Source organism: Excalfactoria chinensis, chromosome 16 (genome assembly GCF_039878825.1).
Source record: "Excalfactoria chinensis isolate bCotChi1 chromosome 16, bCotChi1.hap2, whole genome shotgun sequence".
Taxonomy (NCBI): domain Eukaryota; kingdom Metazoa; phylum Chordata; class Aves; order Galliformes; family Phasianidae; genus Excalfactoria; species Excalfactoria chinensis.
The window spans coordinates 9,011,485-9,036,326 of record NC_092840.1 but is presented as its reverse complement, the minus strand read 5'-3'; the positions used below and the strand labels follow the sequence as shown (position 1 = coordinate 9,036,326).

The window sequence follows — 24,842 nt, the reverse complement described above, 5'->3', positions numbered from 1 at the left end:
CATATGTCTGTGTGGTACAGGGATATTATAGGCTACAGCACTCGCTAGACTTGGATTCGTTGACTTCGGCTGTCAAAAATGACATCCCAAATACCTGCTTTTCTCTACTCCTTCTTAGTAATTAACACAAGCAGCCTTTAATGTATGTTCACCAGGGGACTGCTGTCCAGCCGTTAATAGCACACAGCCAATGAATGTGGCAATCATGAGACTCTGGCACGGCAGTCTCTTGTTCCCCAGCATCAATTACTAACACAGCTCCTCTGACACAGGCTATATAAAGCGGTTTGCTGGCATGCTAAGGGCCAAGGCGAGGTTTAAAATATCTCCAGAAAACTATATAACGCATACAGATTTCCCACAATTATAAGCAAGGGGTTTTCTACTCATTCTGATTATGGCCTTTATAATATTCTTCCATTTAACAAAATCAAAGGGGGTGAGGTGAGGGGGGCTTAATTTATCCTGTTTTGTTGTGGGTTTTTAAGCATGCTTTTCTTAGAGGGTCATTTGATGAAAGCAAATGAAAATGATCCTTCCCCTTCACTCCTTGTGATGACAGAAAACTTTGAGAGAATGCTTCCATTTTAGGCTGAAACACAGTGGATATTATTTGAACAGAACTATTGCCATCTAATTCCAACTTGTAGAGTGGTGCTTTTTACAGTGTTCTTGAGCTGAAAGACATAATGTGTTTGGGCACAGCACGAAGCTGCAAACTTAAAGACATTCTCTGGACAACGCTGACAGCATTTTGGCTGTGGTTTGAAACTACACAAACACGTGGATGAACACAAAGAGCCAGAGCCTCACAAAATACATTCTGCTCACAGGACAGACTCACCGTGATCAGCTTAGACTCAGGTTCATCTGATAGTAAAGAAGGATCTTATCCAAAAAAAGGTCCACAGCTACAAATATTGAGGACACAAACAATCTGTGCTCAGTCTGTGCTCATCCTACTCAGAAGCCTGATGAAGTATGAAATTACCTATGGGAGAGCTTTGGATTACTTTCTCATACACAGACACTGCAGAAAAGAAAATCACATGCATGTTTATCCATCAAATTCTTTCTGTGATGTGAAATCACCCTTTTAATAAGTAAGTTCACTCTGAAAACTCTTCAAAAGTTTTTTTCCTTAGTCCTTATATAAAATTTAAATACTTCACTGAATGCCCTTTTGAGTGAAGGGGCAACTATTCTAATTTTGTTTGACTTTTAATTCTTGTAATGTGGGATTGGAGAAGTAAAACTATCATGACAATCTGAAAATTAAAGTAAGGAAAATTCCACATTTCCTACACCATTTCTTTGTGTAAAACTGCGATGTGTGATAAAGAATTGCCTCGCTGGGGAGGGAATTAAGAAAAAGAAAGAAAGAAATGTTCAAAGCAATTCAGTCCATCTCTCCCAGGTCTCATTCTCATGGTTTTCAGCCTACATGTAACAGAGTAGGTAATTAATTTCAGTCACCTTAATTCTCTGCCCAGAAAATGTATCTTGGCATCTGAGATGTTTACATAACTACCGTACATTCCTCAATGTGCCGACACAGAGACATCACTGCAATCTGAAGCACAACAACGAACTGCTTAACACATTTCTGGATAACATATAAGCTTTGAATTGTGAAGGCACGTTTACCACCTACATTTCCAAGGAGATATATGCCATTTTTCCTTTTGCACAATTCCCCTATTAATATCTTACTGCCTTTCCCAGGCTGCTCTTCCTCTGGTGTTGAGGGTTCTTTCTGATTTTAGTGTCAAGAGGATCAAATCCACCAAGTCTGTGTAGACCTGCAAAAGCAATCCCACTGGGATAATGATTTCCAAAGATACTCAGTAAAATAGAGAAACCAAGCTTTGGAGTTTTGTTTGTTCATTGGATGGAGTTTGTTTTGATGGATTTTTTTTCATGGGTTTTGTTTTGAGTTTTAGAGCATGACAAAGCACGGCCTGAAGCCAACAGTGTCGTTTATTTATCTAAGACTTTTGTGAAGAGCTTTTGCCATTTTTTAAGAAAAGGAGATTGGAAGGGAACAACAATTTTGCTTTGAGCTTTCTTCTATTACTTCAAGTTTTAACTCTGAACAACTTGAAGGCCAAACTGTAGACAACTAAAATACAGGGTTTCTAAAGAAAATGCTGACAGCCTCTGAACTATAAAAGTTATGGAGAACCCTGTAATAGTAATAATAACATCTTTCATTTATATATAGCACTTTTTCTCTCAAAACATCTCATAAACTAGAAGTCAAACAATCACATCTGTAGCAGTAAAAAAGACGGAAATCAGAAGTATTGTAAACTTCTGGGTTGGAGAAAGCTTCCACTCTCAGTTCTGTTGCTGGCCCTGGCTTTATCTGCTGTAAAATTAAGTTCAACTAACCAAAGTAATATGGGCAGTTCACTTGGTCAGTAGGGCCTTCCCTCTGAACTGTTCTGTGTGTCTGCAATGAGAAGGAACATGCAGTGAGAGCAGTTGTCCAGGGGCTGGCATGATGAAGAAAAAAGATGTCCCATAGGCTCAGAGTTGAGCAGCCCAAAATACAGACCATAGGCACAGGATGTAACTCTGAACATCCAGCTCTTGAAATTTCCCTCCAGGTAGCTCAGGAAGGAGCGCATCACCACTATAAAAACTTGCAGGCTCTTAATCAGAGTTTGGAAAGTGTAACAGATACACTGTTCCAGCAGGAACTAGTGAAGGTACAATGAATTTTCCAGTTTCAGTTAAATCTTTCTTTTGAAATGGTGAATGGATTTTCTCCTGAAGACCAAACTTACAATAAATAATAATAATAAACATATGAGAATCCTACACAAATCATAGAAACTAAGCACATAACTACCTGGGAAAAGCGGAGGCGATGTCTTTGATGGATGCTGTTTCCTATCACAGTACGTGGTATACAAGAGATCTAACTAAAAGTATGAAATGTTTGAGAGAGTAACTTCAGACAGAACTAAGCAGTATTTTTTGCATAACAGTTTCTTCTTCAGGGATCCTACTAGCAAATGAGATAGCAAACGTCTGCTTCAAATGCATGATGAAAAATGGACACAACCCAAACAGAGAAATATTTGTGGCATATGAAAACCAGCAAGTATGTGAACTGCCCAGATTGTTTGCAGTTAGTTTGGCTTCCTTTTATTTAAAAAAGAAATTAAGAAAAGATATATATAAACAGACAGCAAGTCGAGTTTTGTAGTACAGATGAGCCCCTGTGCCTGCCTAGGATAAATGCACTCAGCTTTTGTGATGGCTCAGCTTAATCAAACTATATCACAAAGCCTATTTAAAATTGAAGTGGGCAGATCACAAGAAAGGGATAATAATGAACAGTGGTCCCTGGCATAAGGATGAACTCTATCAAAACCAGATCGTTCCCAGTCCATTTTTTCTTTTTTCTTATTTTAAATTTAGAAAGCTTGGAAATCTTGGATGCTGGTTCAAAACAGCATGGTTTACTTATAGCATCTCTGAAACTCATCCCACAAGCTGCATCTTCCTCAGTTCCGTGGGAATGAGGATTGCATGAGATTCCTCACGGTGCCTCATGAGCCACGGACCAGAAATGCCACATGAAAAGCTTTTTTTCATGGTGTTTGCATTCAGTTCAAACCCAAATCAAGAAGTGCAGAGTCACAGTGTTTTTAAGCTAGTGATATCTTTCTGAATCTCAGCAGAACTTAGGTGCTGTTTGGTTCAGAGTATGACTTTACATCACTTCTTATTTGTATTAATACATAAGTTTCTTGTGCTTTGTTCTTACAGTCATTCCTGTAAGACTGAAGAATCCACAAAACCTTCAAGGTTTTCTGAAACAGCTGTGTTTAAACTTTACCCTTATAATTTAACTTGCTGGCCAAAACTTCTGTTTATGTTAGGTTTTTCTGTCCAAATCTTTTTTAGTACCTTTCCTTGCTTGTTACAAGACAGTCATTTTTGTGTCAGCTTTTTTTCCCAGCCCTTAGTGTTCTGAACGTCTGGAGTATGAACAGATACACATTGAAGAGAGGTCCTGAATGATACTAAGCTTAATAAAAGTGAGGATTAAACAGAAATTTAAAGGACATTTTAGTAGAAAATAAGATCCATATTCTGAACTCGGTCTATGACATCTTAAGTTCTTCTGTATTCGGCAGGTTTCATAGCAGTTTATACTCACAGAGAACCCTGGTCCCAGGGCAGTACATCGTATAAAATACAACAGACTGTTTTAGTTTGATGATTTTCCCCAGACACTCCTATCAGTTACCAGTCACTAGGGTGGATTTTTGGACAAAAGCATTGATCAGTACCAGAAATAAGGAAGGCAGCCTGGTGTGGACACTTCGAGAAATCTACCTTGTGCCTCGGCTTTTGGATGTAATCATTCAATATAGTTTGGAATGGTCAGAAACAAGACAAAGTCTCCATGTAAATAAGGGCACACAGACTGTGATTAAGTTGCACATAATGCACTTCTAACGCCCACAGTTTAAGGCTTAGCACTAAGTGCAAATGCCTTTTGTTTTCATCAGAAGCTATTTTAGATCAGCTAAATGACATTTCATGATTAATTATTGAAAAGATGTGGAATGTGAAATGAACACATATCCCTTCCTAAAATAAAAGAGCTCAATTTTTTATATCAATCTAAATCATTCCGTCTACTTGAAAGGGCAAATTACAGCTTGATTGTAGGCCAATTATTCTGGTGGATCACTTGAACGACTATAAATGTATTCTTTTATTGGCAGTATTTGTCATTTTAACAGCAATGTTATTTAATTGAAGGATACAAAATGTCTCAGGTATTTTAGGTCAAAATGTCATTGAAATCACTGTAGTACTGAGTAAAAACTGTTGTACTTTTCTGGATTGGGTCTTTCAGACTTTGAGGTCTGAGTCTCATCTCATTTATCCAATCCAAAGCAATTCTGATTACATTCATAGAGTGGCAGAGCAAAAAGCACAGACGCAAGCCCATGGCTTATCTTACGGTGTTGTCCTGGTGCCAGTATAGCAGCTTGTAGCTGCGTGCCCACAGTTCTGCAGAAAGCTGTGCAGAAAAGTGATGTACTTTTAAAGAAGATGCATGGGCTCCTCTGCTCTTATAGTCCAGGTTGTGGAGAAAATACAATACAAGCACAGGGTTTAAATTCTCAACAGTAAGCTTGCTCTCTCTCAAAAAATGTTATATCTAAGGAACAGTAACTCAGGCCTCGTTATAAAGAGCAGATAAAGAAGGCTGTGAACCGTGCTCTGAGTTATTATAATCTGATTAATACCATAACCTACTTTATCCAGCTCCATAGCAGTTCAGTGCAGATTATCTGGAATACTTCAGCTGGTTGTGCTAGCCCACTGAGAAGTCTTTCCAACGGCACTGTCTCGCATTAACTTAAAAATGAAAACATTTACTGTGTTAAAAATAACCCTTTCGGCATTTAGAAGAAAAATCCCTGTATTTGTATTTATCTTTTCATTCTTCACATTTTGAGTCATGTCTCAAGATCAACTAAAGGAGGCCTTATTGTGGTTCCAATGATAAAAATTCTCCGAATTTATGCCAATACTTTTATTTGTCATATTTATTGGAGCTGACATTTTTCTGGACTCTATTCACACTCTGACTTATGAGCTTAATTGAGTTTCATTTGTTTTGCTGTTTAAAATAAATTGAGACCAGGGTGTGGGGAATTTGTTCCTCTCTCGTGATCTTTATTTTCTACTATTTTGCTATGTGAATTTGACATACTAGTCACTATTAAGTCATGCCATCTTATTAGAAAAGACCTGACCTAGCTATTTGGAAGATTCACTTCACTTCAGAGTTACTATTTAATTCAATCCCTATAACAAAATACGGATTTCATCTTATTATACTCATGCTAGGGATGAGGAACTGAAGCAAGAAGGCAGAGTAAATTAGTCTTTGCCTGAGATGCAATGGATACACGAGGGACTAACGTTCAGTCTATAAAACCTAATCTTAGGTCATATATGCTCATAAAACAAGCAACAACAGAGGAAGGGGAACAGTAGAGCTTGCCAGAGCAAGCTAAGGCTTAAAGGATTTTAGAATGTCGCAAAGAAAACAAAAAACATAGAAACAATATGATAAATTCAAACAATTTGAAGCCACAAAACATCACTATTCGGGAAAAACTTTTCCTCTGATACAGTTAGTGCTGAAAACATCTGCTGTGTGTCCAGGCAACAAGATCTCTGCCCTTTCCTGATGGTCCTCTGCAGACATGAGCTGCCCAACAAAGGCCAAGAAGTGATGGGGGTGGTTACTGCCTTTGCATTCCACAAATCAGGTACTGAGAAGCTGGAGGAACCTCCTACACGGGCATATTCAGCTCGACTTGTTTATAATTAAGGTTCATTCATTTCTGCCACAATCCAACCACCAGTGAAGCAAAATCCAGTTTACATCATGATGATCCCCCAGACTGAGAGAATAAAACTCAGATGAAATGAAAAAGTATAAACAACAAAAACTGTTAGAGAACTGCTTCTGTGTTATTCCCACAGGCAGACACTCGTTCCTCCTAGACATGAGTTGAAGTCCTAAAGAGAGAATTGAAAACTCATGATAATTCAATGTAAGATTGCTGTTGGGGTGGCTGATTTCTGATGAGACTGTATTGATGAAAAGTCAGTGCTATTTAAAAGCAATTCTATCTCATGTCTTTGAAGCAAAGTTCGCTATTAATTGAAGTGCTCATAAGAGGAGGCACTAAGCAGGAATAGCAGGGTGCTTCAAGGACAGTGCAGGCAGAAAAGGAAGATGTCAATGAGCCCCAGAACATTCTCTCTAACTATTCTTCTGCTATTCTTTTAAATCATGTTTCACAAAGTTTTATGAATCCATTTCCATTAAGCTACAGAGGATCAGACAAAACCAACTGCAGGATAATACTGTAAAAGAACCTGGATTTATCCGTGGGAAGAAGCAGGACCATGATGTTTTTAGGCAAGATTTCTCACCATCTGCTCACTTCTGAGCTAAGCTTCTGAAGGAATGCACCACTCTCACCTGATTGAGTAGGTCACCTTCAAAAGCCTGTTCAGTGTACCTTACATAGTGACTAGTTTCTCTCCAGCTTTCAGCCTGCCCCATTTTCCCCATCTGTGTGCTCTGCTGCAGTCAGTTCTTTTCATAAAGTCCTGAACTTTTTACTGCTCAGTTCAGGTACCCACCCAATTTTTACCCCTTTCTTTATGCAGCTGGTAAACAGCAAATTTAAGTCTTCCTTTTGATGCCTAAAATCATCTTAGACATGCTTGTCAGTTCTGGGATTGTGCTTCTCAGTATTCTGGGATGACATTAAATGTCCTTTTACCTTTAAAGGAAGGCATATATAAGAGTTTTAGGTTGTTAAGAGAGTACAGAAAGGTGAATGCAGTCAAAGCTATGGATGACTGCAAGCCCCAGACAAAACATGAGCATTGATCACTGGAAGTGTATCCAAGTGCTGACCTCCGCATGCATTTCTCTTCATTACATATATTTGCTCTTGTACAATTGTTGTACATTACAAGGTTTTATTTTCCATTCTGTTATTTCTTCAGTCCCATCTAACTAATAATTTTATATGGATGGCATTGAATACATTGATTCATCTGTTACTTAATCAACCAAGTCCTGTCTTAACAGCAGGGATTGATTACATCATCCTCTGCTTCTCCTAAACTATCTTGTCTGCTTAAAAGTTCCTGAAGAATTGTCCCACAGTGGAATTGCTTCTTTATCCCTCTGTATAATGTTCTGCTATACCCAATGAAGGCTGTAAGACAAGCACAGTTCATTTGATTTTTATTCCAAGTAGGGAATGTCATCTTGTTAGCATTAAATCAGGTGTCAAATTTATGTCAGACTAAAAAGAGGCTTAGTATTGTTCTGGGAAAGCATTCTAATAGGATTCAGCCTGTAAATCTGGCATATCTCCTGCATACAATTATGAACAGACCTTCAATATTTATCTTCTCATCCTTGAAAAGTATGTATAGGATACTGTTTCTGTTTTGCTTTCTAATTCAAGAATCAAGTTAGGTTATACATTTACCATACATGATACAGAGACCAGATCCAGGTATTCATAGACCTATTAAGGAAAATAAAAAATCACTACAGACGTACATAGCAACAAGATAAAGAGTTGATGTACTGTAATTTTGTCAATGGGAACATATGTATCAGTCCATATACGTGCTGTCTCATGGCTGATGAGAAGAACTGGAGGTAACAGTGCTACAGTACACTGATCAAAAATGTCTTTTTCAACATAAATTTCAATTAAATCCATCATAATTCCCAGGAAAAAAAAAAAAAATTGAAGAAAAAGCAGATGTCAGAGACCTACAGAGTACTCAGTGCTAATCTAAGAAGACATCTACTAAATTTAATCAGCCCTGTCAGCAAGAGTGGAGAGTAAGAAAAGTTTTGGAGATTGTCATAGCAGCACAAATGCAGGTCCACTATTCATTTGAAAAGGAAAAGTAGAATAAAATATACGGATAAAAAAGCTGCTTTTAAACTTGTTTTCTAAGCAACCTAATCTTAGTTCAGACTCAACAGGAGAAACATAACTCCAGGAGCTTGCTTAAATTGTTTCATGAAGTACCTCCCCCCTGGGCTTCAGAGCGTGCAGAACTGCGCACTAAACACACATCTGGGGATGACAACTTCATTCAACCTGAAAAGGTTTTGCCAACACACTGACAACAGAAAACCTTCCAGTAAGAAAGCAGTATCATTTATACCAGCAAAAACTGTCCTTCCATCACTCAAGCAAGCCCAGGCCCCTGACAGACGTGGGCTGTTTTTGCAGTAACACAAGCAGGCTTCCCTCCCACACATTATTGTTGTGGGTGAGGAGCAAAACACGGCACTGCAGTTCTGGCCCAAACATTTCTGAGAATCAAGAGCATCTTTTTCTATGATCTGGAATTTATTGGGAATGGTAATTCAGTTAATTTCACACTTCAGTCAGAGCTAGCTTTGATTAGGACCACTAACAATTTGGCAGTATTGCTAAGGAATTATAATAGTCCATTTCTTGAAATGAGAATCAGTCTATGTGAAGTAGTACAACATGTTCATTTTTCTGACTTGCTTTTGGTCTCCAAACCAAGTACATATAAAGGGAGTACACCTCCCTCCCCCCTGACTCTTAACTTCCCTGGCAGTAAGGCAGTGCAGTGACAGAACTACTTTCCTGGGCCATGCTATTCCCTAGTAACCAGCCTTGACATTTCCCTAGCTCTTTTTGTTTTATTTTTTAACAAAAGGAGGAATGGCAGCAGAAACCTTCAGTTATGTAGGGCAGAGACATGGTCACATTTTTCTGCTTTCCACTGAAGAGAGAGTTCTGTTGGATATTTGTTAACAGGGAATAAATTAGGACCAGAGTTAGGCCAATATAAAATATTTCTGAAAACCTTATTCTACGTGCTATCATTTACACCTGAACAAAACAGATGGAGCATCTGCTCACATCAGGGTACTATATTTTACATGTATTCTTCACAGTTATAGAGGACTCCTGCAGGGAGCAGACAGCAGTGAATTGTGTCTAAGTGGATTTTTTGACCTTATTTATCACTATGTCCACACCTGGCAATATGGAAAACAGAAGTGACAAATAACTAAGTTGTAACTGAGTAAAAACTTCGGAAAGACAAAATATATCATCAGTACAAAGGTATTTATGGAAGCATTCTCAATAACGTCTGTGCATTTCTAGAATAGCTAATTACTTCATCATGAGCAAACAAGCAGTTTGTCTCAAGAAGTGTTCCAAAGAAACACTCTTGTGTTCTTTAGCATTTGTAAAGAGAGTAACCATCCAAAGAAACAAACCAAACAAACAAAAACAGCATCATAGTGCCCAGAGAAATGTAAAGAAGCAATAAAAGAAACCAAACTCACTGTGTATGTGACAGGCTACTGCTTTTCTGAGTAACTTCTAGTCTTTTCATTGAAGTGTATTTTTTGCTGTGTTTTAAACAGCAGGTACACATGTAATTGAAAGTGGTTGGTTGTGTCAAACATGATAAATATTCCATGAGATTCCTTAAAGAACCTATATTAATAACCTACACCTTACTAGAGAGAGCTGAATTCACTGATCTGCAGGAGAAAAGTCCCAGGCTGACTGCAACACAAGAGCGTCCATTTGGCTTTTCCCCACCACTCTTGATGAAATCATGTTATCTAGGGGCCAGTATAGTTCCACAGATGTGCTTCTGCCTCATAAACAAATGAATGAGGTGCCTTGGGAACAGGAGCTTTAATGCACAAAACAGATTGCATTCTGTCCTGCCACAAGCAAATAGATGACTGACTGAAAAACTGATATCTTCATTTGCAGATATTTCCCATTCTTTCCTTGCACCAGGCCACCAACACTTCCATCACAAAACTGGTTTCTCCAGTTCCTGGAGCTTAGTCCAGATTTAAGGGTTTTGGCCTGAAGTAAGAAGGAACATGCTGGATGTCCTCCTGTCTGCAGGCTGGTGTGGGCAGACTTGTACATTACGTACATCTGTCAATTCTTTCACACAATTAAGATTATAAAAATAAATAATACTAATAAAAGGTTGATAAGACATTGATAGGAACAGAGCTAATTTTACCAGAAGGGTGAACTGACGGCATGAGCGTTAGACATTGCTGCCAGCCAGAGCATCTTTTTGCAAAAAAAATCATACTTAGGGTTCATTTTGCAAAGCAAGTTAAGAAGTCTTTGTGATGGCAAGGACTGGGAAAGGCAGAACTTGGCCAAATTGAAAACAGGCTGAGAAGACTTGCCCTTATTGTTTTTCCTTCAGACCTGAAGGAGGAACAATGAAGATGACAAGCAAGGAAGCAACAGAAGCTTTAGTCCCCATTTGGAAATTTAAAGGTTTCATATGCCCTAAGAGACTAAATAAGAATGGCAGCATTATGACTAACGCTTCCACACCATACTTGGGCTGCATGTTCTGTAGCATTTTCCCAGCTTTGTATTAAGTTCTCCCCTCCTTTATCCTTCTGAACCTAATTTAAAAGGCTTACAATTTTTGTAGCCATGTCCCACATTCAACTGAGAGCCTCCTGAGACCTCGCATCCTGGAAACATCCTGCAATGTCTGAAACACTGGAAAGCTTAAAATCCTTTGTACCTTTGAGAGGATCTCTCATTATGATTCTAATGGGTGGAAAAACAATGAACAATGAAGGAATGGGTGATTGCTTAAAATTCACTGATTATCTTGGGATCTTATTCTTTTTTTTTTTCCAGATGTTTAAGCCCAATCTGTCTGCAATTTCAACACACCACCTAAGAATCTAACTCTCTAGCCATAATGGGTGGTCCAAAAAAATCTATTAAGTAAGGCGCGATTATAATACAGGGAAAGGTGCTTTGTTTTATAGACTCATCCCAAGCAATTTAGTTTTCAAAAATCTGATTGGAAAGACCTACTCGTGCAACTTCTACACTGCAAAAATCCATATCAGGTCATACCAACAGGAGATTTCAGCAGTGCATTCCTTCCCCAGCCTGGCCTGGCACCACCAGGAGCAGCAGCGCTGGAAGGCACTGCCTCATTGCAAACATTTTCTTCAAGTCTGGAGTTTTTGTAGTTGGTATGAGCAGTGCAGAATGAACCCTGGAAAATACTTGCACAGATTCTACTGGAGGAATGGAGTGCCAGGATTAAATTATAAACAAAAGCGACTATAACTAAAATATCATAACAGGTTGTGGGGACCATTAGGCATGGTCATTTAGCATCTGACTTTCAAGATATGATAGATGAGTAGGTGGTAGATATGAAAAGGAGGAGAGGACTCCTGGCTGGCCTGCAAGTGTATGTGATATCCTAGGTGTGATCTGCATTCCTCCTCTTTCTATCTCTCCAAATTACTTCTCCTTGACTTGGCACCTAGAAAATCTGGTCACCTTAATATATAGTTGGCAAGACTTCAATGTAAAACAATCCACACTGACATCTGAAAGTGATCATTTTACTGCCCACACTGGAGGAATGCATCCCCACAGGAATAAGGAATTTTATGAGTGTTATAAAAAGTTACTGGCACTACAACGTATTATCACCGGGGTATAAATTACCAATCTGCACTGAGGCCAGCAGGGATAGCATCCAGAACCATTCCTCTGCTCTGAAATCTGCATGGGCAACTACCTCCCTTTGTGGCCTTCATCCTCAGTGTCAGGCAGTGTATTCCTCCTTGGGAGTGATGGATATAAACCAGAAGGCAGAGAGGGGTAGAGCAGAAAGCTCTTAGATCACACACTAATCATAGTACAACTGTGGCAGCATTCAATGTTTAGATCACATCTGTCTTGCTGCCAACAATACAAGCAAAAAAAAAAAAAACATAGAGTTTTTAATCAAAAACTACCAAATTTGTATTAATTACTTTCTTTTACTGGAGTGAATTAAACTGAATATACACAAATATATGTAAGTACACTTAGGTCTTAAAATATAAGACACATAGATTCTCACCAGGTCTTGTATTCCAACTGCGCAGTCTTTTTCCTCCAAAAGCTCTGAAAGATATGTATTTTTTAAGCCTATGCTTTCCCAAATCAGCAGATGTTCCACGACAGAGAGGGCATATATTGTACTAAATGTGAAATATTGATATCTGTACTATCCCTCATATTCCTTTGACAGTCATGCTCGAGCTGCCCCATACAAGCTCTTCTGCACCAATGGTAGCAGTGCAGGGAGAGGGCATTTTGCATGGAGCAACTCTTTGCACCTTTGCAGGCAGCCAGGAGGTGCAGGCAGACATATATAGTGCACAGGTAACACAAACGTAGTTTATGCCAACACGCTCTCACCCAGTGAAAAGGAGAAGCCAACAGAAGGTATTGGCTCAATCCAGTCTCCTACTGGTCCTTTACTTTGAGAGAAAATAAACAATATCCAAGCCCATTCATTGAGAGTTGTATAACTAAAGTAGTACGGGACTGTGGATCCTGTAACTTCGTACAAACTAAAGGGACATGGTACATCTTTATCTCCTCTTTAGAAGATCAGTACCATGAGGTGATGGCACAAAGAATTTTGTCAGACAAACTGCAGCTTGAAGTGAAACAATCAATCTGAATGCAGGGAGTGTCATCATTTCCCATTAGTTTGGAATCTCCAGCCCTGTCCGTAATCCATCAGTGGCTTTAAGACACATCTCGTATTTCAGGGTTCTGTAGCTCTGGGCTAAAAAGTCACATTTGTGGTGCAGTCAAAACTTACAATTTTTCACGTCAAAGTACAAAATCTTGTTAGATCTTCTCAGATAGGAAACGGAGTCTCCAGGACTAAGATGTCATGATGACAGAATGGAAGAAGAATGAATTCAGGATTATTTTACAGACTTTGGAGGTAGCAAGTAACTCTTTTCTTTTTATACTCGGGGTTTGGCTGTTTTTTGCTCTTTAATTGTAGGAATATTCAGAATATATGTCTATTCTTAGCACTTCAGTGACATGCAGAATTCAAGACACCATTAGCTGTGACAGTCCCTGAAGTCATGGATTATAATTTCTCCACAGAAGGAGCATAATTTTGAGTCAAAAGTCACAGTTAAACATTTGGCTTTTTGAAGTCTGCCTTCCAGGAAAAGTATTTAGAAACCACTTAAAATGTGCTGTTCTGCTCAATATTCTTGCCAGTACATGTATTTTCTTCTGGCCAGTTGATAGTTGCAGGGAATAAACTTTAAGTGACTTTTTTTTTGCTTAGGTGGAAGAATATTTATAGCTGCTTTATTATTATTATGTTTACTGAGCTCTAACTTTCCCCAAGAGAAAATGAAAGAATGAGTTAAAATATGTAAATCTAGTTCTGAAATACACAAAACATTAAAGTGAATTTGAGGGAAGTAAAAACCTAATCAACAGTCTGCAGATTGTGCCAGAAAAAGAATGGGAGTATACAGTAAAGAAATACACTATATACTGGAGTTGCTCTTTTGTTCTCTGGAGTTACAGCCTTTACCACAAGAATAAAGCACTAATCCCCTCTAATTCACTTTATAAAACTTACTGGGACTATTTCCATTCTTCCCTCTGGTTTGGAGTTTGCAGGATATGCTTGAGTTTGATGTTTGTGTACTCAGCTGAGAAATACATCAAGTAACATCACTTAATACGAGGATATTAGAGAAGTGGGGTTACACATTTCTTACAATAAATAGTGAGGCTGAATATCACATTTATACAAAGTTGGTACCTTGCATGCTGCCTTCAAGGCAGCTTCACATTGCACCTCTCCCAGCTGTCCATTTCCACTCTACAATTCATTCCTGGACATTTTAATGCTAACAAGGAGAAATCTGCAGAAAACTCCCTGCTAAACACACGACACACCTCTAGTTAGGATTTAAGGGTGGGAATTTCACTGTCCAGCACAGGTCTTTGATGCTGTGATTGACACACTTGTGTGATGACTCCAAGCAGATACATGCATGTACCAAGTGGGTGGCTGCACAGAGAAGCACCTTCTCTCTGCTATGTTATGTTCTCTATGCTATGAGTGCAGTCTGTATCAGTAAGCATCTTCAGTGCTCCTGCCAGTTTGGCTACAAATTCCATAATAAATGGGCCTTGAGCATCTAACTGAATCTCACTTAGCAAAAGCTTTGACCTGAAAGATCAGGAGTTAACCTGACCTTATCAGATACTGAGCTCTAAAGAGAATAGGAGTTGACAGCACTCGGCCTTTTTGCAAGAGAACTCAGTCCCGCAGAGAATGCTGAATTTTTGCCTATTTGTATCACGCTGCCAGCATTTCCCAAGAGCAAAGTGATGCCTCTCTGAAGCAGAAGTGGTGTTTGTGCCGTGTTTTCTTTTACTACATTAAATTATTCCCTGGGTGACTTTCTTCCTTCCCCCACACCTCTTTTACCCTCTCTAACAGTTTAATTCCTGGCAGATTTTCAAGGCAAATATTTCAAAAGAAATATCTCAGAAGAAATATTTCCTTGAAGGAATTTACATGAAGCCCAACTGCTTTGCTAATGAGGAATGTGTGAAGCTGTCACATCTCCTTAGCGACAGTTTAGGAGGACTCGGTGCTGCACAGACAAGACCAAGAAAGGGAACATTTTTACCTCCTCTGCCAGTCATCAAACAACTTCAGCTTAAGGTTTAATTTTAAGTGTCAAAGCTTGTTTATGCCAGTCTGCAACAACGGTTGCAAATTTACTGGTGGCATTAAATGGACTCACAGCGGTCACATTTTTATATATTTTAGTCAGTTTGGGAAGTTCAATGGCTTTACAGTAATGCTTTGGGAGCCACTGTGACCATGCCTGAGGTCTTTCCTATTGGAGATTTCTGCACTTCGTACTAACTGACATCCTTGTATTCACTTCTATGAGCTCCTGCTGCTTCAATCTACACAACATTGTGGCCCCACTAAATGTTTAGTCATGTTCTATAATCAAGTTTTGTCTCCAGCTTGAGCAAGAAAAAACAAGACCGTCAAACTGGAGGATGGCTCATCACAATATAACAACAGTTCTGATTAACTTCATTAATTTAACAGTGACATAAGTCTAGGGGAAAAGTTCTGCATGAATCACAACTCAGCTATTACCATTGATCTCCCATATGCAAAATTATTTTTAGGTTTGAGGGAAAAGAGAAAAAGAGATTCTTCCTAAATCTGAAATTCCACCACTTGCTGAGGGTAGAATTGCCATCCCTAGTAACGAGTGGGAACCAGAAAGATTTCATCAGTGCTGCTGAAAACATTGCTCAGGAAAACCAAATCCCCTGGTGTGTCTGATGCTTTAACTATTTGACATCAATTATTACAGCACAGAAACAAGGAATGAAAAATACAGGCAGCGGTTCTTCTAAAGTTGTAACTATTGAAATTATTTAAAACATCTTTAGACTAATATAAAGTCCATCATAAAAACTGTTGCCAAAAAGCAGCATAATTCGCATACTGTACCATGAACAAATCCATTTCTTAAGTGCTGTAGGATATTGCTTTGTTTGTTCCTTTATTAATGAGAAATCTCCTTGAGGATTCAGCTCTCACATTCACCAATTTATAGCCACAGAAAAGTAAAGGGAAGTGTCCCTCCTGCACGACTGCCCTGCAGAAATGTCAGATCTTACAGTTGCTTTTCACACCAACCGATACTGCATGTCATAACAATTTCTCCAATTCATGGAGAAAAAACACTGAAGTATTTCTACAACCTCCATCCTCCCTCCTGTTTATACAGAGCAAGAGTCTGGAGGTAGCTCACAATAACATCTCCAAGCTTTTGGAAATACCATGTTATTTCATTCTCACACAGAGCAAACAGACTGAGTCATACTCTGCAGGACTAAATATTTCACAGCTCTGCATTGAGCATGAATGCAAATAATGGACGCGGTGACTTATACTGAACTAAAAGTTAGTGGCTAAATGTTTATATCTGGGTAATAAACAACGATGCATCTAGGGATTATTTCTACCCCAAATCCAACTTACATCTTGTCATCCCAGCTCAGTCACTTCTTCCTACACACAAATAAATTCAGCAGCCTCAATCCATGGTGATGGTGTTATGCCTCCCTTCTTTAAAAATTTAAGTTGATTTTTCAAAAAGGTTTCTATTTTGAATTAGACTTGAAAATTACCCCAAGCTTTATTTACTGCAATATTGGGTTTCTATTTCATTTTATCTGTTCGTGGAATTTTTCTGTGTATTTCTTTCTCTTCCCTCTCTCATTTTTTAGCACCCTGTAAAACTTAGTGTGCCCAATCCACCTCACATGATTAATCCCTGTAAAACACACTGCTAAGTTTTTGCTGTCTCACCTAAACTGTGATGCTCTGGTTTTCATGCTGAAAATAGTATGATATTAGCCTTGCCTTGGTCTAAAGCGTACTTTTTCCTTGCAAGCGTATGTTAGTTATTAGATGATAGCTTGAACAGATCAAGATTACTGAAATTTATTGTGAGTCACTGCAGAGGAGGAAGGTATGCAGAGCTAGCTTCAGCGTGAGTCACTGAAATGCAGTTCCTCTTGGCTGGCCCCATCCTGATAGGAATCTTGTTGCTGATCCAGCTTGTGTTTGCTTCTTCAATTGGGAAAGGCTTTATTTTTTATTTTTTAAAAAGGGAAAATCCCTCCTTAACAGCCACACATTTCCTGCTAAAAAAACCTCTCCAAGTTCCTATTACTGGCTGTTAACATCATGATCTGCTCCTCTGTTGCGAAGCATGAGGAGCGGAGTTAAAATTTCTAATGCAACAAGTGGTGGTGGGAGGGGAATAAAAGCAAAGCCAGAAAACCACCATCCACAGATTTGTCTCAAGGATGATCCTCTGACATTCCTCAACTAAAATTAACTCTGTTTTCTAAGCCAAACTTTCTCTTTGTATTGCCTGAACTAAATAGATGGATTGTATTGGATTGGTGGTGCTACTGTAACAGCACTTGTGCTTAGTGATACTGCTGCCTCGTATGGATGGAGGGGAGATAGATAAACATTTGGAGCCACAAATAAGGAGAACCTAATGCTAATTCATTGCTGCCTCAATGAATTGCACTCCATTAAGCCTAAAGGTCACCTCGAAGTAGGCATTTTCAAAGATACTATTGCTGGTGTAGCAATAATTTGGCATAGTGTAAAGAATTTGGAAATTCCATCTACTTATCTAAACTCTGACCATAAAAATGATAGAGCGGTTACTATTCCAACAACTCAGCCAGTAACCAAGACAACAACTGACAGAACAGCCTGTGCTGAAATCCTGGATCCAGGTAGAATAGGGCAGAAATGTTCTTTTCTGTCTGCTGAGATTTGCTGCTGTTCTGCCACAGCAAAGGCAGAGGGAATATGAAATTACAGAACCAGGAAATCATTTAGGCTGAGACCTCTAGGGATCAGACAGTCTGAGCACCGTTCTGAGGCAGGGTCAGCTAGATTTGGGTGTGCAGGACCACTGCCAGTCTGAGTTTGAATCAGACTCGTACCTTGCAAAACTTGTACATTTCTCTTCCCCTGAACTATGTGCTCCTTTTCATCCTCGTGCTGAGGAAATGAAAGCGGAGCCTAGGGCCAGATATATAACTTCCAAAAGGCTTATTTTCACCACAAACCTTCAGTTTCTCATTCCTTTTATGTATATTCTGGCAGTTTTGCACTTCTGAGATTTTATTCATATATTTATTGTTTCCCCCCAGACGTACATCTAAGCTCATTTGTCCTGTGCAACAAGCGGTGGTGTGGCAATTCTCTCTCTCAGATACACATAAGAGATAAGATGTCAGAGATGGAAAACTGGCCTATGAGTAAATCACAGCAGTTAGGCACATGGTCTTCTCAGTGAGTCAATTTTTGCCATGTGTGGGAACACAGCAAAAAAAAATAAGATAGCAAGTGGCTTCCTTGTATAATTCTAGATCCTAAGAGCTTGCCAGTATGCACAAGATGTCAGGGTGAACCCAGACAATACACAATGTAATGCTTAAATGTCACGGATCAAACTGTAACAGAGCAAGAAAAATAGACAAGAACTTCTTTTCTTAAACTTCCCTTCAGGAAACACTCCACAGCAATTACTTGGAGTCTGATCACATTGACTAGGAAGACAGACTGAGTTGAATCTGTCTAGGTTTAAACTGGTGGGACCAGAAAAATCCAAGAAGTAAATTATCTGATTGCTTTTGTATGAATTATTCACAATGTAACTCGTAGAAATTGATTTCTGTACTTTGAAAAGCAGTGGCTACCCCTACCATCACCAGACAAAGCATCTGAAACTTACCTTCGTTTTGACTCATCGCACTTGATTTCTCCTTTCTATTTTCTTCTATTTATTTTTTTTTCTATTTTCTATTCAACATTATTATCTTTAAAAACAGTTTGGAAAGAATACTCTGTGAAAATACCTGGCTGTGGTGCGTTTGAAATCCTCAATCCAGATATTTCTGACCTTTTCTAAATATTTTTCTAGGAAAAGTATTATCTTGAATGCAAGTGGTGGCTTTGAGATTTCAAATGCTGCAGTTCACTTCTGCCACTCTGTATCACTTTGACCTCATCAAGACAGATGTCACCTTGCTTATAGTGCGGGTAAGGCGGTAGTGGTACACCATTAGTCCTTTCTGTTCATAACTTTAAACACTAAAGTTACCAACAGACGAGTGTTGTCTACTTTACCTCCACTGTAACTTTTTTTCCCCGTAGTATTTTAAGTATATATATATATATCCACATTAACACTGTGCAAAGAAACACAATGTTTTCCATCAGGAATCCTGGCAGTTCATTAAATGTGGCACAACTGTCTGGAACTCTCACAATAAGCCATCGCTGCATGCAAGGCTGCTCTGAGGATGTAGTCAGTGATGAGGAACTTAAACAAGGGGAACTAAATTGAATTTAAAAATTGTGAGAGAGGCTGGGAGAGAACTCTGCCTCGTTGGACCAGATTTGATCGTATCAAATATAAAGCCTGAATTTTTCTCTTCTCCAGTGACAGATGTTCAATCAAAGGGAGCACAACGTGGCTCAGTATGCCGCAGCTCTGTTAAATAGAATGACTGGGGAATTCAGTACTGGGTTTATAAGACAGAAAGATTTTTCAGAGTTTATTGCTTGCAATGGACTAATCTTGGACTGCTGTTACTTCATGGTGCCCTCACTCTTGTCACAGTGTCCCCCTCAAAGGGTAGGGACTCATTTACAGGTATTGAAGGCACTTCATGCCAAATAAGTGATAATACCTGCAAAGTGGTGCACCTCTAAACTCCAAAGTCAGTTTTAACACAGAAAATAAACTTTCTGTGAATTACAACTCACTGCAACGTAATCCTCGTTATTACAGCAGGCGATTGAAAATGTGCTTAATGAAAATACGTATTTTTTGTTACTGTGCTTTTGTAGACTTAGGTTGGATTCCTATGAGAAAATGAGTCCTAGGATGTTTCTGTTAAAAACATTAACAATACAGAAGTATTGCTGCATTGTTTAGAGATGTCGTATATCACCATAATGACTATTGCTATTTTAAGGTTGCCTTGGAACAAGAAAATTAGCTGTAACTATGTTCATTTCTCATTCGAATTCAATTGATTTTCTGTACTCATTGTAGCAAAGATTTAACTTATATAAGAAAGTACTGAACTGTGTATTGATTTTTAAATTAAAAGCTTTTATTGTTTTTTTTTCCTTTTTGTTTAATTGTGGAATACTCTGTATGAGCCACAGTTTTAGTTATATTGTATCCACATTTTCTGGTAAAGTCTACCCAGTTAAAAATGATGCCTTTGTTCTTCAGATGTGAGCAAAAACCACTGTTTTTCCTCAATCAATATATAAATTAGTCAACACTTAACTTGCCATAAAAATAAATTGACTCCACATTGATTTGTCTCTCTCATGGTAGCACGAATATTCGTGTACAGATTGGAACTTGTTCTTCTCTCATTTTCTTTTCCTATCAGTAATGGTAAACAAACGCTGGGACATTGCATGCTGCTGGCCTGACAAAAGGCAGCAGAGAGAGGTATCATGTCTGGGTGCATTTAGAGGCAGCTCAGTCACGTCACCTCATTAAGAGCTCGATGAAAATATTCCTTAATCTTATCTCAGTCTCTCTGAGCTGCAGGAGGACTTTCAGCCTGACTTTATGATGGGAACAGTCAGAAGAAGAGGTTCAGTTTTTCCCTGTGCTTTTCCATCTCCAAAGGAGTGCCCTAAGAAAACACTTTCTAGACACATAGGCAACACTACAGTAATAACGTTGACATTCTTGTGTGATTCGTGGTTCTGGAGAGTTAAGGAAGTCATGTAACAGAACATGAGATAGGATTTACAGGAAAACCTGAAAAGGTTTCACTGATGAAGGGTACCAGGGAAGCAGGACTTTGTACACATGGCACTAACAGCACATTTGTTAGCCATGAGGTGACTGTTCCTTTCCACTCCACAGCTCCAGTTTAGCCTGGGCACTACACTGAGCCTCCAGCCTGCCTCCCAAGCTGGCCACCCATCAGTTCTGCATACTTAGTGATCACCACCCCATGATGCTGTCTACAAAAAGAGGAATTAACATGTCACTTATATAGTCACTACATTCTTACCTAAATGCTTCTAATATCAGTTTACTTTGCTTCATGTTTCAAAACCAGAGAGATTTTCATATCTCAGTATATATCTCAGTTTAAGCCACCAACTTCTAAAAGCTACATCTAAGATGCAGGCAGCTTCTACTGCCTGAAATCGATCTACTGAAATCGATCAGGTTGAGTCCAGTTTGTCTTGATGTTTCTCATATTCCAAATAGAGTTCTCCCCTGTTCTGTAGAAAGGACAGGTACTAGATCAGAGTTGAACCTGCTCCCCTCCCATCCCAAGTGTTGCTCTGCCCATCATATTCGGAGGGGTCGTATCTCTCGGTTCATTCATGAGAACATTCAAAACATGAGGTTTATATTAGTGTAGAGAAAAATCAAAAGCAGAAACCACAAATAAAACATTTTCTGACATCTCCAACGTGAAAGCAGCCATTCACATTACTCTGTTGCAAATTGAACAGGCGTAACCATAGAACAAAGTATGTAGACAGTCCTAAAACTATACTTCTCACTTCATCTTATTCAGCACATGCAGCCTTTTGCTGTGATGGAAACAGAAGTCATTTATGTGAAATGGCTGGAAAAAAAAAATATAATGTTGTAGTCACAAATGCCATCCCAATTGCTATTTAAATTGCCCACAAAAGCTGCAAGAAAACAGCAAAGAAGTCATTGCAGACATTGCAGCTTTGAACAGCCATCAGGACAGCCCAAACTGAGAGTTTCCATTTTACTTACCAATATGTGGGCGAGCTGGATGGTGATAAGAGGAGATCCTGACAGGTTGTGGGACAACTTGGGAGGAGGATCTACTTTGATAGAGATGAGATAACTGGCTGCTGAGATCATATAGCCTTTGTAAGCAGCAGCTTCAGCAATCCTTAGAAAGAAAGAAGTTACATAAGTAGGAAAAGAAAACCTTTCTAGTTCATGCTCATGTTGACCTCTTTCAGCTTGGCCTGGGAAATACTGCTCCTGTCTGATGCTCATATTGGAATAATGTCACCGTTGTGAATTATCCAAGCACCCACTTTCCTAACAAACTGCCTCAACCAAAGGGCTGTTGTGAGCAGTGAAAGAGATCATTAGAGGGGCTGCAGTGAAGTAAGGAGTATAAAAATAAACAAAGCAAAAAACCACTCATGCAAAGAGAATAATTGCCTAATTAAACATGCATACTAGTATGAAGCATACACTGGTATTGTATGCAATGAATAGATCAGGTATGTTATGCATATATTTAGAAACAATTTATAGTTTTGCTTTGAAAACGATTATTTCCAGTAAATTTGTTGTAGAGTAACAGGGGACACAGTGCGACAGAGGAAGGGCTGACTAAACATCCGACTAGCCCAGGGCTGTAATAGTTCTGCACTACATGGTAAGAACATTAATTTCTGCCTTCAGGCCTTCAGCTATAACTTATGACTTTCACATTTCTGTGCATTTAGGAGTAACTAAAACCTACTCAGCGCTCTCGTAGAAAAGAGTGTGCAGATGTAAAACATTTTCTGTCATTCAACTCTTCAGCATATGAATGAACATTATTTACAATGAGAAATTAGAGCCATGGGTATCCAAACAAGGCGTACTACTGGAAAGAACCGTATTTGAAAGACACATTGAAAACTATCTTATATCTGCCACCTGTTTGCAATGTTTTCTTGTTTCTCTTTGTGGAAAGAAGAAAAATGTCAGATATTAAAGTAACTTCATTCAGTTCCTCAGCAAAATCAAATAAAACAAATCTCATTTAGCACAACCCCAAGAATCAATCCTTGGTTCTGATCAGGAAGAAAAATCACTATAAGACATTAATTCTTATCCCAGTAAGTGGAATGAACAGCCTCTATTTCTTCATGTCAGTAAGAAATATTGCACATTAACAACACAGATCCTTCACAGCCACCTGCTAAGTGCCCTTTTTTGAAGAGAGCAGGGAAAGCAACAATGCAATTTACTACTTGATTTAAAAATGCTATTTAGTAGTAGTCATGTCATTATCTCTGTGTGATCAATCTGGTCATAAACCAGGAACCTTTACCCAGAGTATCACAAATGATTTCCCGCGATCATGACCTTCCATGTAGCTTTATGTAAAGAAAGGAAAGTAATCCCTAAAATAAATGACAGCTGAGATGCTTCTTCCTTCCGTTGTCATACATAATATGATGAAAGCCACAGTATGGAAAAGACAGAAAGTGTGACCTAACCTACGTATGTTAGTGTAGATCAAATGAAAACATTCAGTCTTAAAAGAAAAGTGTAATGATTTACATGCACGGCCTTGCAAAATTCTCTGGGGATCTCAGGCTGAGAGGTACATAGGACTCCATTTACTTTATCTTATCTGCTAACGATTTCATTGGTGCAGCATATAAAACAGAAGGTCTTTTAAGCATTGCCTGGTCTCCTGTTGTAAAATTATCTTACAGGTTTCCAGGATTCAGATTTTATCAATGGAGGGATGTTGTTTTCTTACTTGTTTCATTTAAGTGCAAACTTTATCTTTATATGTGTCAGGAGAAAAGATGTAATTTGCCTTTTATAAGACAGATTAAAGTTATGAAATTCTAATAGCAGATCTGATGAACAGAAAGGGGAGACAAGGAAAGACAAACATGTTGCCATGGGAATCTATTTTACTATGGCATAAAATAAAACATCTAACTGAAGATTTAATCTGACTCTAGTTAATGACTACATGTCGTCAATATTGCAGAATCAGGATCAAGGCTCATAATTTATTTACAGTTGATAATGACACGACCGCTGTAAAGGTAATAAACAAGCTGTTACAGCATGAGAGGTCTTAGATACTTACTTGGTATCCATAGGGTTGATACTACGAAAGAAGTAGTGCATGTTATGGTAAAACATGCCGACAATGGTAATCCAAGCTGTGAAAAGGAAAGAGGCGTCGTTTCTCAAAGCAGCAGAAGTTAGCAAGAGACTTTTCTCCCCTAGAATTAAAACTTTACTAAGAACTTTGGCTTCTGTAATCCTCATTATAGAATTCTCAGTATTCTTTTTAAATAAATGAAAAAGTATGAACAACTCGCAATACAGTGCAGCAGTTTGATATCCAAATAGAAGGGTGTTTGCCCTGTGCAGCTGTACTTCCAAAATGAGTAAGCTGTTAAGTAATCATTTGTCATTGTAAAACTCCTACATGTCACTAGAATGGCTGTATGCCGTGTGTAGTCAACATCTCAATGGTAACTGCAGTAACTTCAAGGCCATTTAACCACTATGTACGTTAACTAGCAGTTTTCAGTACTTGAGCACAGGCAACTGGTTTCTGCAATGACTGCCTGTTCACTGTCTGCATTCCAAGTATTTATGGGTTCTTCAGCCTCTAAGAGGAAAGAGAGAGAGAGAGGTGTTTTATGAGCATCCTTTATTATCCCTTCTGCTGGGTTCCAAGTATTTGTAATGTGAACTGCTTAAGATGGAATAATAAATGTTTAGGTTGGTTCTTTGGACTGTGTCGTTCAGCATAAGGTTCAACTTGTTCAGAAGTGAGTTTTGGCTGCAAAACACCCCTGCAGAGTATCTGCAGCTAACTTAGCACTGTGTGAGTGAGGAACCAGGCTTTTTTCAACAGACTGAAACTTCAGATTTTTGCCATCTTCTCACTTTTTGAGAGAAGCTAAAATTTTAGCATAGGCATGGATTTCTTAGCTCTGCCCTTTTGCCTTGACTGTACTTCACATCTTTATTC

The 24,842-nt window shown here is 38.7% G+C and overlaps 1 protein-coding gene across 1 annotated transcript in view; it reads right to left on the bottom strand.

Annotated features, from left to right (window-relative positions):
• The window catches only part of ADGRD1 (adhesion G protein-coupled receptor D1), a 110,744-nt gene that overhangs the window by 68,127 nt on the left and 17,775 nt on the right, over positions 1-24,842 (bottom strand). The window contains exons 12-13 of the mRNA XM_072351036.1: positions 23,943-24,018; positions 21,857-21,998 (exon numbers count right to left, since the gene is read on the bottom strand). Of these exons, the coding sequence (XP_072207137.1) occupies positions 21,857-21,998; positions 23,943-24,018 (218 nt within the window). The remainder of the gene's footprint in view (positions 1-21,856; positions 21,999-23,942; positions 24,019-24,842) is intronic.